The sequence below is a fragment of the Orcinus orca genome, chromosome 10 (genome assembly GCF_937001465.1).
Source record: "Orcinus orca chromosome 10, mOrcOrc1.1, whole genome shotgun sequence".
Lineage (NCBI taxonomy): Eukaryota > Metazoa > Chordata > Mammalia > Artiodactyla > Delphinidae > Orcinus > Orcinus orca.
In genome coordinates, this window is record NC_064568.1 from 21,368,558 (window position 1) to 21,390,278 (window position 21,721).

The 21,721-nt window shown below is 42.0% G+C and overlaps 1 protein-coding gene across 6 annotated transcripts in view; it reads left to right on the plus strand.

The window, feature by feature from the left end:
- EOGT (EGF domain specific O-linked N-acetylglucosamine transferase) overlaps positions 1–19,805 on the plus strand; it is a 47,891-nt gene extending 28,086 nt beyond the window's left edge. For 5 of the 6 annotated variants that reach the window (XM_033424797.2, XM_033424798.2, XM_004268003.4 and 2 more), the window contains 2 exons: positions 4,623–4,725; positions 5,310–5,892. In XM_033424797.2, the coding sequence (XP_033280688.1) occupies positions 4,623–4,725; positions 5,310–5,456 (250 nt within the window). In that variant the 3' untranslated portion in view covers positions 5,457–5,892. Of the gene's footprint in view, positions 1–4,622; positions 4,726–5,309; positions 5,893–7,751 lie in introns of those variants that run through there. The other variant, XR_007479654.1, reaches the window with a different exon arrangement.
- The last annotated feature ends 1,916 nt before the right edge of the window (positions 19,806–21,721 follow it).

A 21,721-nucleotide genomic window follows, 5' to 3' on the forward strand; every position in this document is an offset into this window, starting at 1 on the left:
CAAGCAAATATCTCTTTCCTTCCCCATCTCAGCAGGATTCGGGAGATGTGAATCTATGGTTTCCTTCCTCTGAGTGCATTTCTGTGTTCCTGTCAAACTGAAAGCATCTCCCTGCAATCAGTGTAATTATTGTGTTAAAAGAGAACCTGGGGCTTCCCTGGTGGCGCAGTGGTTGAAAGTCCGCCTGCCGATGCAGGGGACACGGGTTCGTGCCCCGGTCCGGGAAGATCCCACATGCCGCAGAGCGGCTGGGCCCGTGAGCCATGGCTGCTGGGCCTGCGCGTCCGGAGCCTGTGCTCCGCAACGGGAGAGGCCACAACAGTGAGAGGCCCGCGTACCACAAAAAAAAAAAAAGAGAACCTGTGTGTTGCCCACCCATGTTCATAGCCGCGTTTTTCTATTAGCCAAGAGGTGGAGGCAACTCAGTTGTCCATTGACTGTTGAACGGCTAAACAAAATGTGATACACACACATCCAATAGAATATTATTCAGCTTAAAAAAATAAAGAAATCCTATCTCATGCTATATGACAGGGACGAACCTTGAGGACATTATGGTAAGTGAAATAAGTTACCCTCAAAAGCACAAACACCGTATGATTTCACTTATATGAGGTACATAGAGTAGTCAGATTCATAGAGACAGAAAGTAGAAGAGGTTGCCAGGAACTGGGGGGAGAGGTGAACGGGGACTTAGTGTTTAATGGGGACAGTTTCACTTTTGCAAAATGAAAGCATTCTGGAGATTGGTCACATAACAATGAGGTATACTTACCCCTGAACTGTACACTTATAAATGGTTAAGATGGTAAATTTTATGTCATGAGTTTTCTACCGCAATTAAGAAAAAGAGAGATAGAGAGTTTGAGTACCTGTATGCCTGGGTGAAGAGCACAGCTCCAAACACAAGCCCACCACTTTGCCTAGTGCTCACTGATTCCATACACAGGGAGACTGAGGCCTCAAGGGGAAAGTAATTTTCCCAGAGTGTTCCTTTAACTCGGTGGTTGGTTATGGAGACGTGGACTTCTCTCCTTTAATAATTCTACTCTGGATACCAATAGTGATTACTGTTACCTGATTTCCCCTCCTTGCATCTAAATATTTTTATTTTATGGTTGCATTTTAAAAATGACTTGGCATTTCTTTTTTTCTTTTTTTTTTATTTGCGGTACGTGGACCTCTTACTGCTGTGGCCTCTCCCATTGCGGAGCATAGGCTCCGGACGCGCAGGCTCAGCGGCCACGGCTCACGGGCCCAGCCGCTCCGTGGCACGTGGGATCCTCCCGGACTGGGGCACGAACCCACGTCCCCTGCATCGTCAGGCGGACTCTCAACTACTGCGCCACCAGGGAAGCCCTTGACTTGGCATTTAAATGAGAGACTAATTAGAAAAAAGTTGTCATGAACTTCCAACACCCTGAAAAACATTTAAAAATATATATATGTTAGAGAAATAGCCAGATAATTGTAGATTCTATTTCAGTTCTTCATTTCTTCCAGAGAGGAAGGGAGGGAAGGAAAGAAATGTCATTGAGAAATCTCAGGCCTTGGAGGTCAACAGACCTGGGATCAATTTCTGCTTTGGAGGATATGTTACCTACCCCAAAGCCACGTTCATATGTACAAAGATGGGGGTATTAGGAGTTAATATCTAGTTCACAGTCCTATTGATAAAGGTCCCCTCCATTCTTTAATCCTATTCTGCTTTTGGAAAGTTAAGATAATTTAGTTATGGGAATATTTTTAAAATAATCTCTCCCACTCTTTTGTGTGTGTGTGTTTCTATAAACAGTTTTATTGGGACATAATTTACACACCATACAATTCACTCATTTAAATCGTATAATTCAATGGTTTTAATATATTGACAGAGTTGTGCAACCACCACCATAACTTTTTTTTTTAACATCTTTATTGGAGTATAATTGCTTTACAATGGTGTGTTAGTTTCTGCTTTATAACAAAGTGAATCAGTTATACATATAAATATGTTCCCATATCTCTTCCCTCTTGCGTCTCCCTCCCTCCCACCCTCCCTATCCCACCCCTCTAGGTGGTCACAAAGCACCAAGCTGATCTCCCTGTGCTATGTGGCTGCTTCCCACTAGCTATCTGTTTTACATTTGGAAGTGTCTATATGTCCATGCCACTCTCTCACTTTGTCACAGCTTACCCTTCCCCCTCCCCATATCCTCAAGTCCATTCTCCAGTAGGTCTGTTTCTTTATTCCTGTCTTACCCCTAGGTTCTTCATGACCTTTTTTTTTCCCCTTAGATTCCATATATATGTGTTAGCATACGGTATTTGTTTTTCTCTTTCTGACTTACTTCACTCTGTATGACAGACTCTAGGTCCATCCACCTCACTACAAATAACTCAATTTCGTTTCTTTTCATGGCTGAGTAATATTCCATTGTATATATGTGTCACATCTTCTTTATCCATTCATCCGATGATGGACACTTAGGTTGCTTCCATCTCCTGGCTATTGTAAATAGAGCTGCAATGAACATTTTGGTACATGACTCTTTTTGAATTATGGTTTTCTCAGGGTATATGCCCAGTAGTGGGATTGCTGGGTCGTATGGTAATTCTATTTGTTTTTTTAAGGAAACTCCATACTGTTCTCCATAGTGGCTGTATCAATTTACATTCCCACCAGCAGTGCAAGAGTGTTCCCTTTTCTCCACACCCTCTCCAGCATTTATTGTTTGTAGATTTTTTGATGATGGCCATTCTGACTGGTGTGAGATGATATCTCATTGTAGTTTTTTTTTAATTTTTTTATTTAAAAAAAATTTTTCTCGTAGTTTTGATTTGCATTTCTCTAATGATTAATGATGTTGAGCATTTTTTCATGTGTTTGTTGGCAATCTGTATATCTTCTTTGGAGAAATGTCTATTTAGGTCTTCTGCCCATTTTTGGATTGGGTTGTTTGTTTTTTTGTTATTGAGCTGCATGAGCTGCTTGTAAATTTTGGAGATTAATCCTTTGTCAGTTGCTTCATTTGCAAATATTTTCTCCCATTCTGAGGGTTATCTTTTGGTCTTGTTTATGATTTCCTTTGCTGTGCAAAAGATTTGAAGTTTCATTAGGTCCCATGTGTTTATTTTTGTTTTTATTTCCATTTCTCTAGGAGGTGGGTCAAAAAGGATCTTGCTGTGATTTATGTCATAGAGTGTTCTGCCTATGTTTTCCTCTAAGAGTTTGATAGTTTCTGGCCTTACATTTGGGTCTTTAATCTATTTTGAGCTTATTTTTGTATATGGTGTTAGGGAGTGTTCTAATCTCATACTTTTACATGTAACTGTCCAGTTTTCCCAGCACCACTTATTGAAGAGGCAGTCTTTTCTCCATTGTATATTCTTGCCTCCTTTATCAAAGATAAGGTGACCATATGTGTGTGGGTTTATCTCTGGGCTTTCTATCCTGTTCCATTGATCTATATTTCTGTTTTTGTGCCAGTACCATACTGTCTTGATTACCGTAGCTTTGTAGTATAGTCTGAAGTCAGGGAGCCTGATTCCTCCAGCTCCATTTTTCATTCTCAAGATCGCTTTGGCTCTTCGTGGTCTTTTGTGTTTCCATACAAATTGTGAAATTTTTTGTTCCGGTTCTGTGAAAAATGCCATTGGTAGTTTGATAGGGATTGCACTGCATCTGTAGATTGCTTTGGGTAGTAGAGTCATTTTCACATTGTTGAGTCTTCCAATCCAAGAACATGGTATATCTCTCCATCTATTTGTATCATCTTTAATTTCTTTCATCATTGTCTTATAATTTTCTGCATATAGGTCTTTTGTCTCCTTAGGTAGGTTTATTCCTAGATATTTTATCCTTTTTGTTGCAATAGTAAATGGGAGTGTTTTCTTAATTTCACTTTCAGATTTTTCATCATTAGTGTATGGGAATGCAAGAGATTTCTGTGCATTAATTTTGGATCCTGCTACTTTACCAAATTCATTGATTAGCTCTAGTAGTTTTCTGGTAGCATCTTTAGGATTCTCTATGTATAGTATCATGTCATCTGCAAACAGTGACAGATTTACTTCTTTTCCGATTTGGATTCCTTTTTTTTCTTTTTCTTCTCTGATTGCTGTCACCACCATAATTTTATAAAATTTTCATTATCCCCCCAAATAAACTCAGTACTTGTCAGCAGTTACTCTCATTCCATCCCCCTTCCAGCCCCTGGAAACCACGAACCTACTTTCTGTCTCTATAGATTTGTCTATTATGGACATTTCATGTAAGTGGAATCATACCATATGTGGGCTTTTCTGACTGGCTTCTTTCACTTAGCATCATGTTTTCAAGGTTCATCCATGTTGTAGCATGGATCAATACTCATTCCTTTTTATTGTCAATAATTATTCCTTGTATGGATATACCACATTTTGTTTATCCATTCATCAGTTGGTAGACATTCAGGTCGTTTGCACCTTTCGGCTATTGTGAACGCTGCTGCTATGAACACGAATCTCTCTCACTCTTGTTTACCGTTTATAAAACCTTTTGTAAGCACATATTTGGGAGGTGAATTTTTTCCCCAGAGAATTGCAAATTGGCCAGCAATCCCAGGCAAAAGCCCCATGTGTGGATGCCCTTGTGTCCTTAGATACAACTGTGGAGATGAACGCTGTTACTTGGACCTGGCCAGGCTGAGAGGCGTCCACTACATCACTTGGAGAAGGCAGAGCAAAGTCTTTCCTCAAGATAAGGTAAAGTTCAGGACAAAACTCATCCTGTTTTCTTTTTAATTGGTTTAAAGTGTCTAGTTAATGTGACAAACTATCTTTGAACTTCAATCCAAAGATAAAATGGTTCTTCTCTGGAATCGTGAGTTGCTGTGCTTTATATTTGCAAATTGGGGGAAAGGAGAAATTAATTACTCTCTCTCTTTATGTGGAAAAGAGAACTTCATGAAATTTGGGCCTAGAGAGATCTATTAAATTATTTAGAGACGGGATCAGGAAACTACAGACCAGTGGGCTAAATCTGGCCCTCCAGTTGTTTTTATAAATAAAGTTTTATCGAGACATGGTCCTGCTCCTCTGTTTATGTGTTGTCTGTCTATGGCTGCTTGAGCACTTCATTGGCAGGGTTGAATAATTGTGGTGGAGACTTTGTGGTCCATGGAGCTGAAAATATATGTTATGTGGCCTGTTACTGAAAAAATTTGCCAACCTCTGATGTAGAGCATAAACTAAAATAGTTCTTTGGCCAAAGTAAAATAACGTTCTTCTTGTTCAGAAAACCACATCCTCAACACCTTACCAATTTGTCTTTTGCTTCGTTTGTGCAGGGCCACCACCCAACTCTGGGGGAACACCCGAAGTTTACCAACTACTCTTTTGATGTAGAAGAATTTATGTACCTTGTCCTTCAGGCTGCAGACCACGTATTGCAACACCCGAAGTGGCCATTTAAGAAAAAACATGATGAGCTATAAATGTGTTGAGTCTTTTTGCCAAAAGGGAGTGTTTAGACGGTCCTCCGCCCAGACTCACCTCACAGTTAAATAGGTAAAACAGCCTGTTTTCTCCTAGCCCCAAAGTACCTTTTTTTAAATACCAAAACATGCCTTCAGGGTATTACTTATGTGTTTTATAGTGTTTAACTGTTTCATGTGATTGTTGTGTCATTGCTATTTATCAAGATACTCTTTTTGCACTGAAAACTTTACTTTTTATAGTTCAGAAACTGGGCCTGGGCTCACTGCCGTAATTGAGCTTTTTTCTTAGGGATACCAAAGTTTGCAACTTTCTTAGCTTTAGAATTTGTAAATGTTTTTATAGAATACCATGAGCTCGTCATTCAAGAGGCTTCCAACTTGTTAATGATATATTTGAGCAAATTCACAACTCATTTATTTGCCATGATTTGTTCACAGCACAGTTTGTAGTAGGAAAGGAAAACATGCAAACACACACACACACACACACACACACACACACACACACACAGAGTTGTGGTTCTCAGTATCAAGCTATAGGCCCGTGTTATAGATTAAACAGTATTATAAACAGATCTGTTTAACTGTATCAGAGTCTAAACTAACGCCTGCTGAATTCTCTGTTGTATCTTTTTAGTCAACGCCAGGTTATCTTCATCAAGAACCTGAATTAACCATGCTGTTGCATTAGTTGATATTTTGAACTAATCATGTTCAAATCATGTTTTCCTCACATGTAACAACCACATATGATAAAAACAAATGAGGACGTCCTTTAGGACTGTTTTGTGTACCTTCTAGCTGGTTTCCACTGGTTCCTTCTTAGCCGCGGAGAGCATTTATAAATCAAATAGTGGTTTTGTTGCACACGTGCTTGTGAGTGCATAGACCTACGTGTATGCGTCTACCTCTCTTAGCATGGAAGTATTCCAGTCTTTGATTTTGCAAACTTTAAATTAGTCACAAGGGGAGATTTTTTTTCCCTGTGAAAAAAGTAAAGACACACACACACAAAAGGTAAAGACATGCATGAATTATCCAATTCAAAATGAATAAGAAGCCATAAGAAAGTGCTACTGATTAAACAGCGTATCTGAAATGCAGTCCCACTCTTTGAATGGGCTTCATTTCCTATTGTCTATGAACTTTCAATTTAGTGGTCAGAAACCATGGATTTATTTTACTGTAAAATGAGAAGTTTACATTTTATTAACACTTGAGCAGTCTAATTTAGAGACTAGCACTACTATTTTTTTAAGTAGGGGATTAACAGAGTACAGCAGAGCTAAGCATTTAAAAAAATATATTTTAGAGTTGTAAAAAAAAAAAAAGAATATGCAGCAGAGAAGTGACCTGAGAAATCTAAAATATTTATTATCTGGACCTTTACAGAACATGTTTGCTGACTCCTGCTTTAAAGGATTATGAACAGTTTTCTAGAGTTGAGGAATATTTATTAAAATATCTGTCGAGGAATTAGTGAATCACTGTAGCAATAGCTTTGATTTGAGATCTTAACATTGTTTTAAAAGACTTACAACATATGAATTTTGAAATGAGTGGTGTTGCTGCCGTCCTTTGTCCAGTATACTGAGTAACCACTGAGATTGCTCACGTAAAAGGAGCTGTCAAGACCACATTGCACTTCTAGTCAGAGAGGTGTAAACATCTGAAAAAATGGCCTCAAAAAAGGTTTCAACAGTTTATCTTCTTACGTCATTTAAGAAACTATGTGGCAATGCGATTCTGTAGATGATCAAGAATTTCAGACGTTGAGAACAATTTCATAATAAAATGTTACATTTGCATATTTCACATTTAAAGAGACAATACGTTTTACAGAAACAAGAAAATACATTAGATACTTTATGGAACTCAGTTTTATCAGACTTTTTTGATGGGAGCAAAGGAAGGTCTTCAAATTGTTATAAAACGTAAAATGTAAAGACTGCTCTTTTTGTGAAGTCTTTGAAGGGGTGCATGTCATTGTTTGTACATGTGGGGTATGGCCTTGGAATAAATCGTTTTACAATTTATTTGAATACCGGACTATTTTCAGGGTTTTCTGTGTCTGAATGTCAGATGCTTACTTTTTTTTCCGGCAGTCTGGCAGCTCTAGATTATACAAATTGAGTAGCTCACTGATGAAGAATTCAGCTTAAGGAAAAATTGTACCTTACAATTATTTAGCAGTTTATCATTTTTCACAAATGTTATATTGCATAATCTTTTTAAAATGACATAAGAATTGTTCCCATTTCTATTTATTTATTTATTTGTTTATTTATTTAGTTATCTGGCTGCTCCAGGTCTTAGTTGCAGCACGCGGGATCTTCATGGCTGGATCTAGTTCCCTGAACAGGGATTGAACCTGCGCCCCCTGCATTGGGAGCGTGGAGTCTTAACCACTGGACCACCAGGGAAGTCCCAGAATTGTTCCCATGTTTAACGTGAAACGAGTCAGATGCTGTTTAAAGGACTTCTCTAAAGATCACAGGTCTTCTGATTCCATGTCCATAGTTCTCCATTTATTCACTCAATTATTTACTATTGATGGAGCAACTACTGGGTACCATCTCTACTCTAGGTTCTGGGGATACAGCAGTGAGCAGAACAGAAAAAAGTCCTTGCCTTCATGGACCTTGCGTTCCGGTGGAGGAGACAGATATTAACCTACATAAGGGAAATATATTGTGTGCTGGATGTTGATACATGGTATGGACAAAACTAAAACGGGGACGAGGGATGTGGCGCTCTGGGGTGGGGTGGAGCTGGGCACACTTAGGTAGAGGATAAGGAAATCGTCGCTGAGGTCACCTTTGAGTCAAGATTGAAAGCAGCTAAAGGAGGAGGAAAGTAGACAGCAGAGCAAAGAGCATCCCAGGAAGACCGGATGGTGCGTGCCAAGGTCTTGAGGCAGGAGGATGCCTGGTGTGTTTGAGGAACAGCAAGGAAGCCAGTGTAGCTGGAGTGATCGAGGGGCAGAGGGGTAGGAGATGAGGTCAAAGAGGCAATGGGCTTGGGGTGCAGATGGCAAGGCGCTTGTCCTTTGATGCTTATGAGTTGGGAGTCATTGAAAGGATCTCAAACAGGAGGAATGACCCGACTTACTTTGAAGAGGCTTTGAAGAGGCTAACTCTACCTGTTATGCTGGGAATAGACTGTGGAGGGATGTCTTAGGTCGTGTTCCCTGGGAAATAGACTCTGGGATGGAGATTCATACACAGGTGGGTCATTGGGGAAGAGGCTCATGATTAACACCTGTGAGGAAGGGGCCCCGTCTTGGGTGGAGGGAGGAATGGCGCTGCAATGCAGTAGCAGGAGAGGCCTCAGGGGGGCGCTGCGCAGGCTCCTTAGGCAGGGCAGGTTTCTTCAGCTGAGGGCAGTTCGGCCGTAATCCATTAGTAGCCAACATTGCCAGCAATCGGGAGACTGTGATGGGGGGACTTCCGAGACCCACTGAAGCATCCACGACGGGGCCCCGGTGATGCCCTTCAGCTTGTTCCACTCGCCCTTCTACTGCTTGCCAGCAGGCTTCGAAGGCTTTATTCGATTCAGATTTTTTTTTTTTTTTTTTTGCAGTACGCGGGCCTCTCACTGCTGTGGCCTCTCCCGTTGTGGAGCACAGGCTCCGGACGCGCAGGCTCAGCGGCCATGGCTCACGGGCCCAGCCGCTCCGCGGCATGTGGGATCTTCCTGGACCGGGGCACGAACCCGCATCCCCTGCATCGGCAGGCGGACTCTCAACCACTGCGCCACCAGGGAAGCCCTCAGATTTTATTTGTTTTAAGGACTCCTTATGGATGATCCCGTGTACTTCATATGGTAGAAGGCGAGACTGGGCTTTGTGGGCCATATGAGTTCTCTGTCCCACATTACTATTCGTTGGTCCCCACCCCCAATCTTTTAAAAAATGTAAAAACCATTCTTTGGGATGTTTAACAGAGAGGTTAAGGAACTTGCCCAAAGCCACACAGCTAATAAGTAATAGATGGATTGTGAAGGAATTTAAACAGGGAGGTAATGTAGGAAGTAAGGAAGGAAGGGAGGAAGGAAGGAAGGGAGGGAAGGAGCAAAGGGAGGAAAGGAGGGAGGGAGAGAAGGAAAAAGAAGAGAGAAATTGGGTGGAAAAGAAAATAGAGAACGAAGTCCTGGAGTTAGGTTTTTTCTTGCAGTTATACTGTAGTTTTCTTTGAAACAGTCAGTGGAGAGAGAATTAGAAAAATACTCGCTTTTTTGAAACTAGGAGCATATAAGCAAATTAACTCAGGTGTGGTTGCCTTGGAGAAACCAGTCATTCAAAATACCATATTCCCAACCAAGGGCTATTGCCAGAGACTTTAATACTGTCCTCCTCTGTTAGCTTATTGGGGCATGGCAAAAGATGTCATAAGCCCTCGTATCATGGAAGAAGTGGCTTAGAGCCAGGCACAGGTTATGTGGGCCCTCACTTTGAACGGTAATGCACATTTTGACCACAAGGTGGCAGTCAAGCCCTTCCAAATGGCCTCTGCGCCCAGAAGCCTGGGTGTAATAATCTCGTAAATTCCAGACACCTGAGCGCCAGGAGTAGGGCCTTGCTTCTGTGTGTGATGGCTTTTTTTTCATCCCTGTTTTGAGGGAAAGTGGGAAAATTATCCTGGACAGTTTTCAGGTTCAAGTGTGTAATTTCTTAGCTGCAGCCAATTCCTGAATCCTCTGTATTATCTCCTGATCATCTTGTGCAAAGAGCATTTGGTCCTGGGAAGATGATTTCTAGTGAGAGAAGCTGTTTCGTGGAATGCATTCTCTTTGATGCAAAGGAGTTTTCTTGGGAGGAGAGCTCTACTGTAGGATCTCGAGATAGCCCATTAGTTCCTCAATCCTTAGGAGCTAAATTCTTTCTTATATTGGCTTTATAGTTTATTGCATATGCGAGTGCTGTTACCATTTAGTTTGAAAAGAACCAGACTATAAGTGGAGGAGTTCATGTAAGTCTAGATGCCAAAAAATGGTGGCATGTTAATTAAGGAGGGCTTTTCAGCACAAAGGGGTGTTAATATCGAGTTTTCACATGGATCTGATCTAATGCAGTGCTTCAGGTATTTGCTATCATTTATTTTTCACAACCATGAGTTGCAGAATTTTGAGATGTTTTTGCTGAAAAGGTACTTGGAGATCCTTCATGGCATTGTTCATTCCACAATGGTTTGTTGACTGCCCACCATTAACAGGCACTTTCAGGCCAAGAGAGAAGATTCCTGGGAGAGGCATGTTGTGTAGACCCAAGAATTCAGTTACAGAAATCGGAAGGCCCTGCTTCCCCACCCTTGTAGCACAGAAGCTGTGCGACCATGGGTTTGTTGCTTTGCCTCAGGAAACTTCAATTCTCTCCTAAACTGGTGGCAATATCTATTAGGTAGGGTAGATTTAAGGATAAAATAAAAAAATTATGTCCCACTTGTTTAGGGCTTGGCACATAACATCTGTTTAGTAAATGCTATTATTATACTATGACACAGAGGACTATTATCATTTATAGCTGTAGTACCTGGGGGGCATTTAAATTCTGATCTCCAGACCTCTCCCCAAGCCAAGTTAATCAGAATCTCACGGGTACCATCGGCTGACTCTGTTTGGTCAAATGTCCCCAGATGTTCTGATGCACAGGGGCTGGGAACTGCCGCTCTAGGAGAGAGTGTCAGCTGATGACACTAGACAGCTCATGAGGTCCAAGCCAGCCCTCGGCAAAGTGTCTTCCACTGGGTATCCTTAAGATGTTACATCAAAAGCGCTTTACTAGGGAAATGCTGCCTCAAGCCGAGTAGAGGTGTTTCCTGCAGGGTTTCTCCCTACTTTTGATACACTGATGTACACCGTGAATTTCTAAATAGGAGGAGGTAATATGCACCGTTTCTAAATTCATTTGACCACTGGATCTCTTTCTCAGGGAGCGTGAAGATTAGTGTTGCAAAAATCCCCCTCCAGGCAGGCTGCTGTAAGCAGTGGCCACGGCTGTATCTGCCTCCTGGGGAATGGGTACCAGGCCGTGCTTTTAGCGTGAAGTCACTCTGGCCGGTTGCGTCTTGTTTGTGAGTTAAATCAACGGTGCTACCAGATCACAGTTGATTGGACCAGGGATCGATAAGTGAGCTGCATTCTATCCATTCGGGCAGTTGTAGGATAAAGGGTAAAGAAATGACCCACGCAGATCCCTTCAGCAGGGACGTTTGGATGTGAGACGTGAGGAAGATGCCGAGGTTTCTGGTACCACGACAGATCTCAGTTACTGGCGCTTCTTTTGTATCAAGTACAACTATGAGCTTTTACTCTCCAGGTATCCACGAGGCCACCCGTACATTCAGGTCATGCATGGGATGACCTCTTCCTTCCAGCCTGAAAGAACCCAACTAACGTAGCCATCCCAGACTCCAGGTGTGATTATCCCCACACTACACCATGGCAGTGGAAGGACGTGGACTCAGGCCTTCGTATTCCAAGTTTAATGCCATCCAGCTGCCCTAACACATTCCTGACTCTCAAGTCAAGGGCCTCAGCAGGACAAGTGGAGGGAAAATGTAATGGTAGCTAAAAAAAAAAAAAAATCTGGAAAGCAAATCGCAAGGACGCAAATCTGTAGAAGTACCTATGGTCTTAGGGGGAAATAGGAGCTGGGCACAGGGTTAAATAAAGGTGCCGGAGAAATCAGGCCAGTTTGCTGTGAGGTGATTGGATGAGGAATTAGCAAGGGGGTGAGTTAAAGGTCAAGGTTCCAAGTCCCAGAAGAAAACCCACCCTTAAGGTGGAATAGACAGTAAATAAAGCCGAGGACAAGAGGGAAATGAGGGAAGTACCAGACACACCGAACAGGCCAAAGGAGAGGCAGGGAAAGGCCAGCATGAACGTTGGAAAGTTTGAGGAAAAGGAGGCAGAGGAAGACAATGCAAACGCTGAGGAAACCGGAAGCAACTGCTTCCTGCAGCAACATCTTCCTGCGGCAAGTACTCCAGCCCCTGGGGCCGGCAGGAAATGGAGAGCAAAGCAAGAAAGCACTGATTGACAGTGAGAGCAATTCTACACTGATAGAAAAATGTAAATCCTCCAGAGAAACATCTTTATCTACATAGCCCTTTTCAAAAATGCAGGCGATATTCAGCAACGTTCAGCTAGAGAATTTACACAAGATGTTTTTCGAAGCGTTTATGGTTCACTTGGTGGAAATGGGACTGGGAGTTTTTCCTCCTCCGGTTCACAGGGATGTCAATGCATCCTCTTGCCTGTGAAATTAAAAGAAAGATGTGATGGTGGAGCATCTGTACTGCCATCACCACACCGAGACACAAGACACGGAGCCCAGATGGGATTTCGGTTCTGCCCGGCAGGTATCTCTATGCAAATAAACCGCCTCTCAGAAATCGCTTGGTGATGCTATCATATTGACTTTGTACTGGATTATATGTTCTCCGATAGTCTTGCTTTTGCAATGCAAATAGCAGTCTGTTGGAAAGAGTTTTATGGTGACTGCTACTTGGTGCAGGCAATAAATCTGGGGGACAAGGAATAAAAGTAATATGCAGAAAAAGGCACCCGTTCTTTTACGACTTTGCTTTTAAACGAGTGAGAAGCGCCAACAGCTGCGAAGGCTCTTGTCTGCTTTTGTCTTTTTGCTTCTTCTTCCTTAGTTCTTCTTCCTCTTCCTCCCCATCTTCTCCACCCTTCTCCCAATATTAGCATTTAAAAGTCGGCTTTCTTGGTGGAAGTAAATACCGCTGGTCAGGAACGCTGCAGAAAGGTCTGGACTAAAAACATCGTGGTCTGGGTGGTCACCCACGGCGGTAAGACCTTGTAGCAGATTTTGCACTTCCTCTGTTGGGCTGTCCCTTGGGAGGAGGACCCATAATACACGTGGATAACGTCCACTTCCCCCAGTCAGGCTTCCTGAGACCCTCCGAGGGTCTTCTGTAGGGTAATGATGTTGGGCAAGTGCAAACACGTGAAGTCTTAGGGGAAATGAGAGAGGCTTTGCAGAGCCGCGATGACGAGGGGCTGGGTGGTGAACGTTACAGGTTCTGGCCTGCCGCTTCCCGCCCGAGTGACCTCAGGCAAGCCACTGACACCCTCCAAAACCAGCCTCGGTAGGAAACTACAGTTTTCTCATCTGTAAATGCAGGCTATTAAGGGAACCATCCCGAAGGTTGTGTGAGGCTTTATTTGGTTCTTCTACCCGCGAGGCACTTTGCCGAGCAAACAATGGTGAGGAACAGAGGAGCCTGATCTTAATCAGATAATCACGCAGGTGAAGGTATTTAAGGATAAACTGAAGGGCTGCTGGGAAGGGAAGGAGCCTGTTGTAACCGAGGGAGTTGCCGTGCGCTGGGGCTGGAGCTGGAGCTGGAGCTGGAGCTGGAGCTGGGGCGTAGAGGGGCCGGGGAAGGTCCTTCCCGAGCAAGTATAAGAACACACCTAGTGTCTGGCACACAGAGAGGCCTCCTAAGCAGGGAGAGGAGCTGGGAGGCGGAAGAAGGAAGAAGACGAGGTGGCTGACAAGGAGGAAGAAGATGCAGACCCACAGGACGCTAGAGTCCTAGGCCTGTGAGCACCAGAGAAACCTCCGCGTGTGACAGCTTTAGCCTGAGATACTCTGAGGACAGTGGCCATGGAGGTCTGCTCGACTCAGCGGTGGGCTGACGGTCCAAGTGGTGGAAAAGTTCACAGACACCAGATGGGCCCCAGACAAAAGTTGCAGAGGCTCTAGGGCTGTAGGAGTCGAACTTTGCTTCCCACTGAGTGCGTTTGTCAACATCACCTGAGAATTTCACCAACCATGAAGGCCTGAGTGTCCACCTGCCTTCTCCTCGCCTCAGCGTTCTCGGCTGCTACATGAGGGGTACCTGCATCTCAACTTCGCTTCTGCTCCTTCCGTCTGTGATGAAACGGCAAATGGTACGTGATCTGTGCAAATATATGCACATATGTAAACTCACGGGTCAGTTATGTAAGGTAGTTGCAAGGTGGCTCTGACGGGAAGGAGGTTCTTCTGGGCTTCATGCTTAAGTCTTTTTCCAAAATGTGCGTTCTTAATCCTGGGGGGAGGGGGGATTCATTTATTTGCTAAAGTGTTTAAGGATGGGCTGAAACTTCAAGAAATCCTGGTATAGCCCAGAGTTTTCAATTATATGTAGGAAAATGACTACCAGGAAGGGGGGGAAACCAAAGCTGTGTTTATTTTACTTTTTTAAAGAAATAAAGTGAATTGCTATTTGGTGGAGGGAGAGGGGAACTCTTGAGGCAGGTGTTATTAATGATGATTGCTTATTGGTCAGGGGCACGTGATTGAGAAGGGCTCTGCCTGGAAATTAGAGTTTGTCTCAATGAAGCTCCAAGCCTGACACCACCCCTTTTATTAAAAAAATTGAGGTACAGTTGCTGTGCAATATGTTTCAGGTATACAACAGAGCGATTCACAGTTTTAAAGGTTATGTTTCATTTACAGTTATTACAAAATGTTGGCTATATTCCCCATGTTGTACAATATATCCTTGCAGCTTGTTTATTTTATACATAGTAGTTTGTACCTCTTAACCCCTACCCCTATCTTGCCCCCCCACTTCCCTCTCCCCATTGATAACTGCTCGTTTGTTCTCTAATATCTGTGAGTCTGTTTCTTTTTTGTTATATTCATTAGTTCTATTCTTTAGATTCCACATGTAAGTGATATCATACAGTATTTGTCTTTTTGTCTGACTTATTTTACTAAGCACAGTACCCTCTGAGTCCGTCCATGTTGCTGCAAATGGAAAAATTTCTTTCTCTTTTATGACCGAGTGGTATTCCGCTGTAAACCACATCTGCCTTATGCATTCATCTGTTATTGGACACTCAGGTTACTTCCATGTCTTGGCTCTTGTAAGTAATACTGCTATGAACATTGGGGTGCATATATCTTTTCGAATTAATATTTTCATTTTCTTCGGAAATATACCCAAGAGTGGAGTTGCTTGGTTGTATGGTAGTTCGGGTTTTAGTTTTAGGGAAAAATCTCCATACTGTTTTCCACTGTGGCCGCACCAGTTTATAGTCCCACCAATAGTGGATGAAGGTTCCCTCTTCTCCACCTTCTCGCCGACATTTGTTATTTGTGGACATTTTGATGACGGCCATTCTGACACGTGTGAGGTGATATCTCATTGTGGTTTTTTTTTTTTTGCGGTATGCAGGCCTCTCACTGTTGTGGCCTCTCCCGTTGCGGAGCGCAGGCTCAGCGGCCATGGCTCATGGGCCCAGCCGCTCCGCGGCATGTGGGATCTTCCCGGACCGGGGCGCAAACCCGTGTCCCCTGCATCGGCAGGCAGACTCTCAACCTCTGCGCCACCAGGGAAGCCCTGTGTTTTTTTTTTTTAGTTTAATTTTTTTAATACAGCAGGTTCTTATTAGTTATCTGTTTTATACATATTAGTGTATATATGTCAATCCCAATCTCCCAGTTAATCCCACCATGACCCCACCCTGCTTTCCCCGCTTGATGTCCATACATTTGTTCTCTACATCTGTGTCTCTATTTCTGCCCTGCAAACCGGTTCATCTGTACCATTTTTCTAGATTCCACATATATGCGTTAATATACGTTATTTGTTTTTCTCTTTCTGACTTACTTCACTCTGTATGACAGTCTCTAGGTCCATCCACGTCTTTACAAATGACCCAATTTCGTTCCTTTTTATGGCCGAGTAATATTCCATTGTATATATGTACCACATCTTTATCTATTCGTCTGTCAGTGGGCATTTAGGTTGCTTCCATGACCTGGCTATTGTAAATAGTGCTGCAGTGTACATTGGGGATGCATGTGTCTTTCTGAATTATGGTTTTCTCTGAGTATCTGCCCTCATGGTGGTTTTGATTTGCATTTCCCTGACGATTAGTGATGTGGAACGTCTTTTCATGTACTTGTTGGCCATCTGTATGTCGTCTTGGGAAAAATGACTCTTAAGGTCTCCTGCCCATCTTTTAATCGGTTTTTTTTTTTTTTGATGTTGAGTTGTATGAGCTAGTGATAAGTTTGGATATTCACCCATTATCAGTCATATCATTTGCAAATCTCTAGAGAAACTAGAGATTTGTCTCAGTGAATACCCAAGCCTGCCTTTGCAACACAGGGAAAAAAAGTTCTTTACGTGAATGGGAAGTGCCTAATGCATTACTGCCTATGTGGACAGACACCTTTGTCAGTATTCAGCATTTTGTCCATCTGCCCCTTAACATCACCAAGGGCTCCTGACATGTCTGCTCTGTGGGTCTTCAGGCTTTCAGAAGGTGTTCCCTTGGCTAGAAAGGTTTAGATTTGGCCTACTCTAGAGATACAGGGATGGATGATGACACCTCAGGAGCAGGGTATATCTTGGGAATATGTACAGGACCTGTGCTGAGGATAATGCTCGAATGGTTTTGGTCTGGGTGCCTTCTTTTGGCTTGCGCGACTCTGAGTCAGAGGAATTGAGTTTCTGAATTGAGTGCAGTAGCAGCAAATAGATTGCAAGTCAGAAAAAAAAAGGAGGAAAAAAAAAAAAACCTTTCCAAGCAAGAAAGCAGAATACTACTTGGAAGGGGCTATTTTGCTGCAATCCTGTAGAAATATGGACTTGTGTATATTTTTAATTGAGAAGTGTAGAACATGGACCACCATCACGACTGACATTTATCATGTCCCTGGTCCTCTCCCCACTCTTCCCTCCATCCCTAAACCCCCATCCCCTCCTTCGGCAAGTCCCTATACCTGACCTCACCTTCTCAGTTTGATCCACCACGGAAACACTGTCAGTGTTATTCATCAACCTGAAAAATGCTACACCGAGTCCAAGGGTTGTGTGCCATGGTCATGTCAGTGGGAACAATTAATTATTCCATCAAGCACTTGACATGTCAGTCAATGAAAAAATAGGTGCTTTAGACCTGACCGCTCAAAATATCTTTTCAGACACTGGCATGCCAAGATCTTGATAGTATAATGAATTATTCTTTAAACGTATCATTTCAGGCCATCAATTTGGCCATATAGACTTTTCTTTTTTGGGGGGGAAGGACTAAATTACAGAAGTTATCTAAAATAGCAAGCAAAATAACTTTGCAACCTGGGAAGCAAAGACTGGAGCTCTGAGAAGTAGAATTAGAAAAATGTTCCTTGGGGAAGATAGTGAGGTAAACACAGTTACAACTCACAAAAGTATAAGAAAAGTTCCCTGGTGTTCTGTGAATCTTGGGCATGAAAAATAGTTCATTCTCATTGACCACTGGAATTTCCTCCTCATTTTCCATCATAAGGCACTGGGAACCTATGAGATCGTTTATTATTCTGTTTGCGTCATGGTACAAGCTTGCTGAGCAATATAGTTCCTGATTATTTAGGACGTGTGGGTGTTGATGGCAGTCTTGGATTGAATTTTGAGTTCACTTGGAAGGTCAGTTTTTCCCGGTGAATCTGTATATGTAATTCCTTTTCCCACACTTGATGTATGGTTTCTCTTATACTCCTGTGGGTAATTAATTCCATTCATTTGCAAGTCTGAGCTCTTCAAAGATCTGCACCCATCTCCTCTCTGAGTATTTTGCAACCAGGGCTGAGCAATTGCCCAGCCTACTGGCTTTATGGGGAATATTTAAGACCTTGGCATGTATTTGGGTGACTTCTGAACATGGCACAAAGCACGTCGAGGTTTCAGCTGGTCAAATTGCTTTCATCCTAAAATGTCAGCTTTTTTTCTAGGAGCAGCAGCTGCCACAGACATTTTTTTCCCCTCGGATATCTCCCCTGAATTGCTGGATGTCAGTGGTTATTTTTCTGTCCTGTTAAATAATGCCCTGTTGCTCCAGCGATGGTCATTTTAAAACTGTCACAAAATAACAGCCATGTCAATTTGTTTTCAGGATTGGGTCTTAATTGTTCACCATTGTTTGAAAATAGAGAACAGCCTCATTAATTCACTGCAGAATATTAAGCATTTCATTAAAATATTGCCTGGAAAGGAGAGTTACTTCAAATCCCCTTTACATGTCCTTCATGGCCAGCAAAATGATCTATTCTGCATTCTTCACTCTCAACCTGGAGAAAAATTGGGGCCTCCATGACCTTTTAATTTGTGCTTCAAAGAAAACATGTCTTAATGTTATGTAATAAATCAATCATCACTTGCTTAATAATCTTAATGCATATCTTTGAAGTCAGCAACCGACCAGAGAGGCTGGGATTTTTAAAAATTGACAACTCTCTGGTCATTTGATGTAAACCGTGTTTTATTGATCAGCCGTGGAACAGTACTTGATAATCAGCTGCGAGTAAAGGCATGTGATCATGGGGAACAATGAAAAATGAAGACTATTTTATTTATGTATATATGTTGATACACACGCCTTTTTATATATAGTCTCTGAAGTACATGGGAAATAAGACTTTTTAATATTTTAGTATTTGAAATGTGTCAGATAATACTAACTCCCCTTAAGTCTATCTTACCTTTGTACATGAACATCCTAACATACACAGTATTTGTATATTTCATGGTTTCTATAATCTTGAAGTGACAGTCTTTGCCACCATATTTTTATGTATTCTAGAGAGCCGTTGTTTAAAATGCAAATCTACCCGTGTTCCTTCAGTCCTCTTTTGTCTATTTGCCTTGATTTCTTTTGTTATCTGAAGAATTTTTCAGTTCAGACATTTTCAATTTAGAAATCACATCCTCGTTACTTATTATTAATGCTCTGTTTATCATGCCAAAATACCCAAAAAAAAACCAACCCTGGATTTTTGTTTCATTTTGTAGATGAGCTTCAGATAACACAGTTGCAGATCCGCTGCTACTTTAATGACTAAGTGCTGAATTATAGGTTTACTGATTTGAAGTGCATTTAGAAAGAGCAACCAAATGCAATTAATCTGATAGTAATAGGAACAGAAGTTAATATTGGCCAGAAGCTAGACTGCTCATTGTAAACATCTAACCTGAATAATTGACAGTCACAAAGGCTCACTTCTGGTTCCTAAAACGGTCCTCTCATTACTGCCTGCACAACTCAGCTTGACCCCGTTCCTCTTCAGAGAATTCTACCCAGACGTTACCAAGGTCCTATCTTGGTCACTAACACAACAGTGATCATGCCTCTCTCTGAGCTTTCCGGGTTCTCTCTTCTGTCTGTCCTGGACAGCCCCTGAAGGGTAGTGTGAAGGGAATACGTGGGTTCATAACCTCAGCTCAAGGCTCCCAGCTCTATGACCTTGGACAAGGCATTGGACCCTCGGGGCTACCCTTTAGGAATGCCTACCTTCAGGGGTTGCTGTAAGGATCAGCAAATCATGCCCGGCTTACTATGGGAGCTCCAAAGAGCTCTGACACGCTCCCCCCCCCTCAAAACGGGAGGGAAGATGTGCTACAATATTTCACTTTTTTTTTTTTTTTTTCTGATGGGGGCGTCCCATTACCAGCTCCCAGCCTTGAGTTGGGTTATTGTTACCGGTTGCAAGGTAAATCTTCGCTTTTCTCTCTGCTTCCTTCCACGTTACCTTTTCCATCATTTCTATTCAATAATTAACACTGAAATGTTTTCTTTATTGAAGCAGTGCTCCCAGAAGGTTTTTTACATCTTCTCTGGGTTATTTCATTTTCCTTTTATCTGAACTCTTGAAAGACCTTGTCTGTTATTTTTGTTCCTTTTCTGTTTTTTATGTAGCTGCTAATGTTGATTGTAGAAATATACGAAAATACAGATAGGGGAAATATCACTTAAAGGAAATCATAGTATTTATCAATCCAGACCTAGGCTGTACGCACACCGCCAACACGCCCTCAAACACATACACACAAATTGTACACACACAGGTATATAGATATAACTTTCTTCATGCTAAATTATAAATACATACATATTCATGCTATGTGTATTTCTGGATAACCTATTGTTTACTAACAGGATTTAAAGGACAGCTCCCCATTACCATAAAAATATTTACATCAACATTTTTAATGTCTGCAGGTAATTTCATGAAGCCAATCTTCATACTGTTGAGCAGTGAAACTCTTTCTAGCTGCTTAATATTATTAAGGAAAAAAATTGCCGTGTCTTGAATATCCTTACACATACATCTTTATGCATCTGTCCAACTCTTAGGATAAATTCCTAGACACAGCACTGCTGAATGTCAGGACATACTCATTTGTAGAGATATGATAACATACTGATAACTTTCCATCCAGAAACGTGGCACTTTTCATCTAACCCTTCAGCAGATATCTGAATGTGCAACTACCCCACATATCCCCAACGCTGGATGAGTTGGCAGAAGGGTTTTTAAGCAGAGTTGCAGAATAGCTTTTACACAGAAACACTGAGAGACGAGAACATATTGGATCAATCTGTGTTTCATATATTGAAACAATTCTGAGCACTCTGGTTAGGAAGGCAGGTTACAATCCTGATGTTGTGAGAAGGACCATGGCTGAATAGAAAGTGTTTCCACTTTTGGAGAGCTGGCCCACGCACCAGGAACTATTGTTTTGATCGAATAGACCTGATAAAGGAGCAGTGGCGAACATTATTTAGACAGCCTAGGTGGCTGTCGCTTCTCCAAGTAGGTTAAGTAAAAGAAAGGCTACACAGGTTAATAGGTGACACCATGCAGTTGGACACAGCATTAGGTAATTGTTTCTTCCACTTGGACAGCTATGCAATGCCTATTACAGGGGTCTAGGAAAAAAATAAACTTGTGTGACAAAGACGAGACACTTGTACCTAAAGCTGGAGTGCTCTTCTGTTATCCCCATATTAAGGTATTTATAAGCCTGGGTGCGTAATGGAACATTTTGAAATTACCTACAAACACTGAATGGCTATCCTGGTAGGCTTGGGTTGTTTTTAATTGTATGAAAAAGATGACATTTACAAAACCCTTTTTATCTGATAAGTTTCAAATATACACAGGAGTAGAACAGCGAATGCCCACGTACCCGTGACCCACTTACAATGATCATCGGCCACTCTTGTTTCACTTAAATCCTACCTACTTCAGCACCGAATTATATTGAAGCCAATCTTTGACCTCATATCATTTTACTCGTAAATATTTCAGTGTATAAAAAGGTGATTGGGGGTGATGGGTCCTAATCAATTAAATTTTCTGATTTAGCATTATCAGGGTATCTTTGTAAAATCCTCAACCTCAGCAAAATGACTTCTCTGAGCCGCAGATTCCTGTTCTGTAAAAGGGATACTAATAAGACTTGGACACGGTAGTG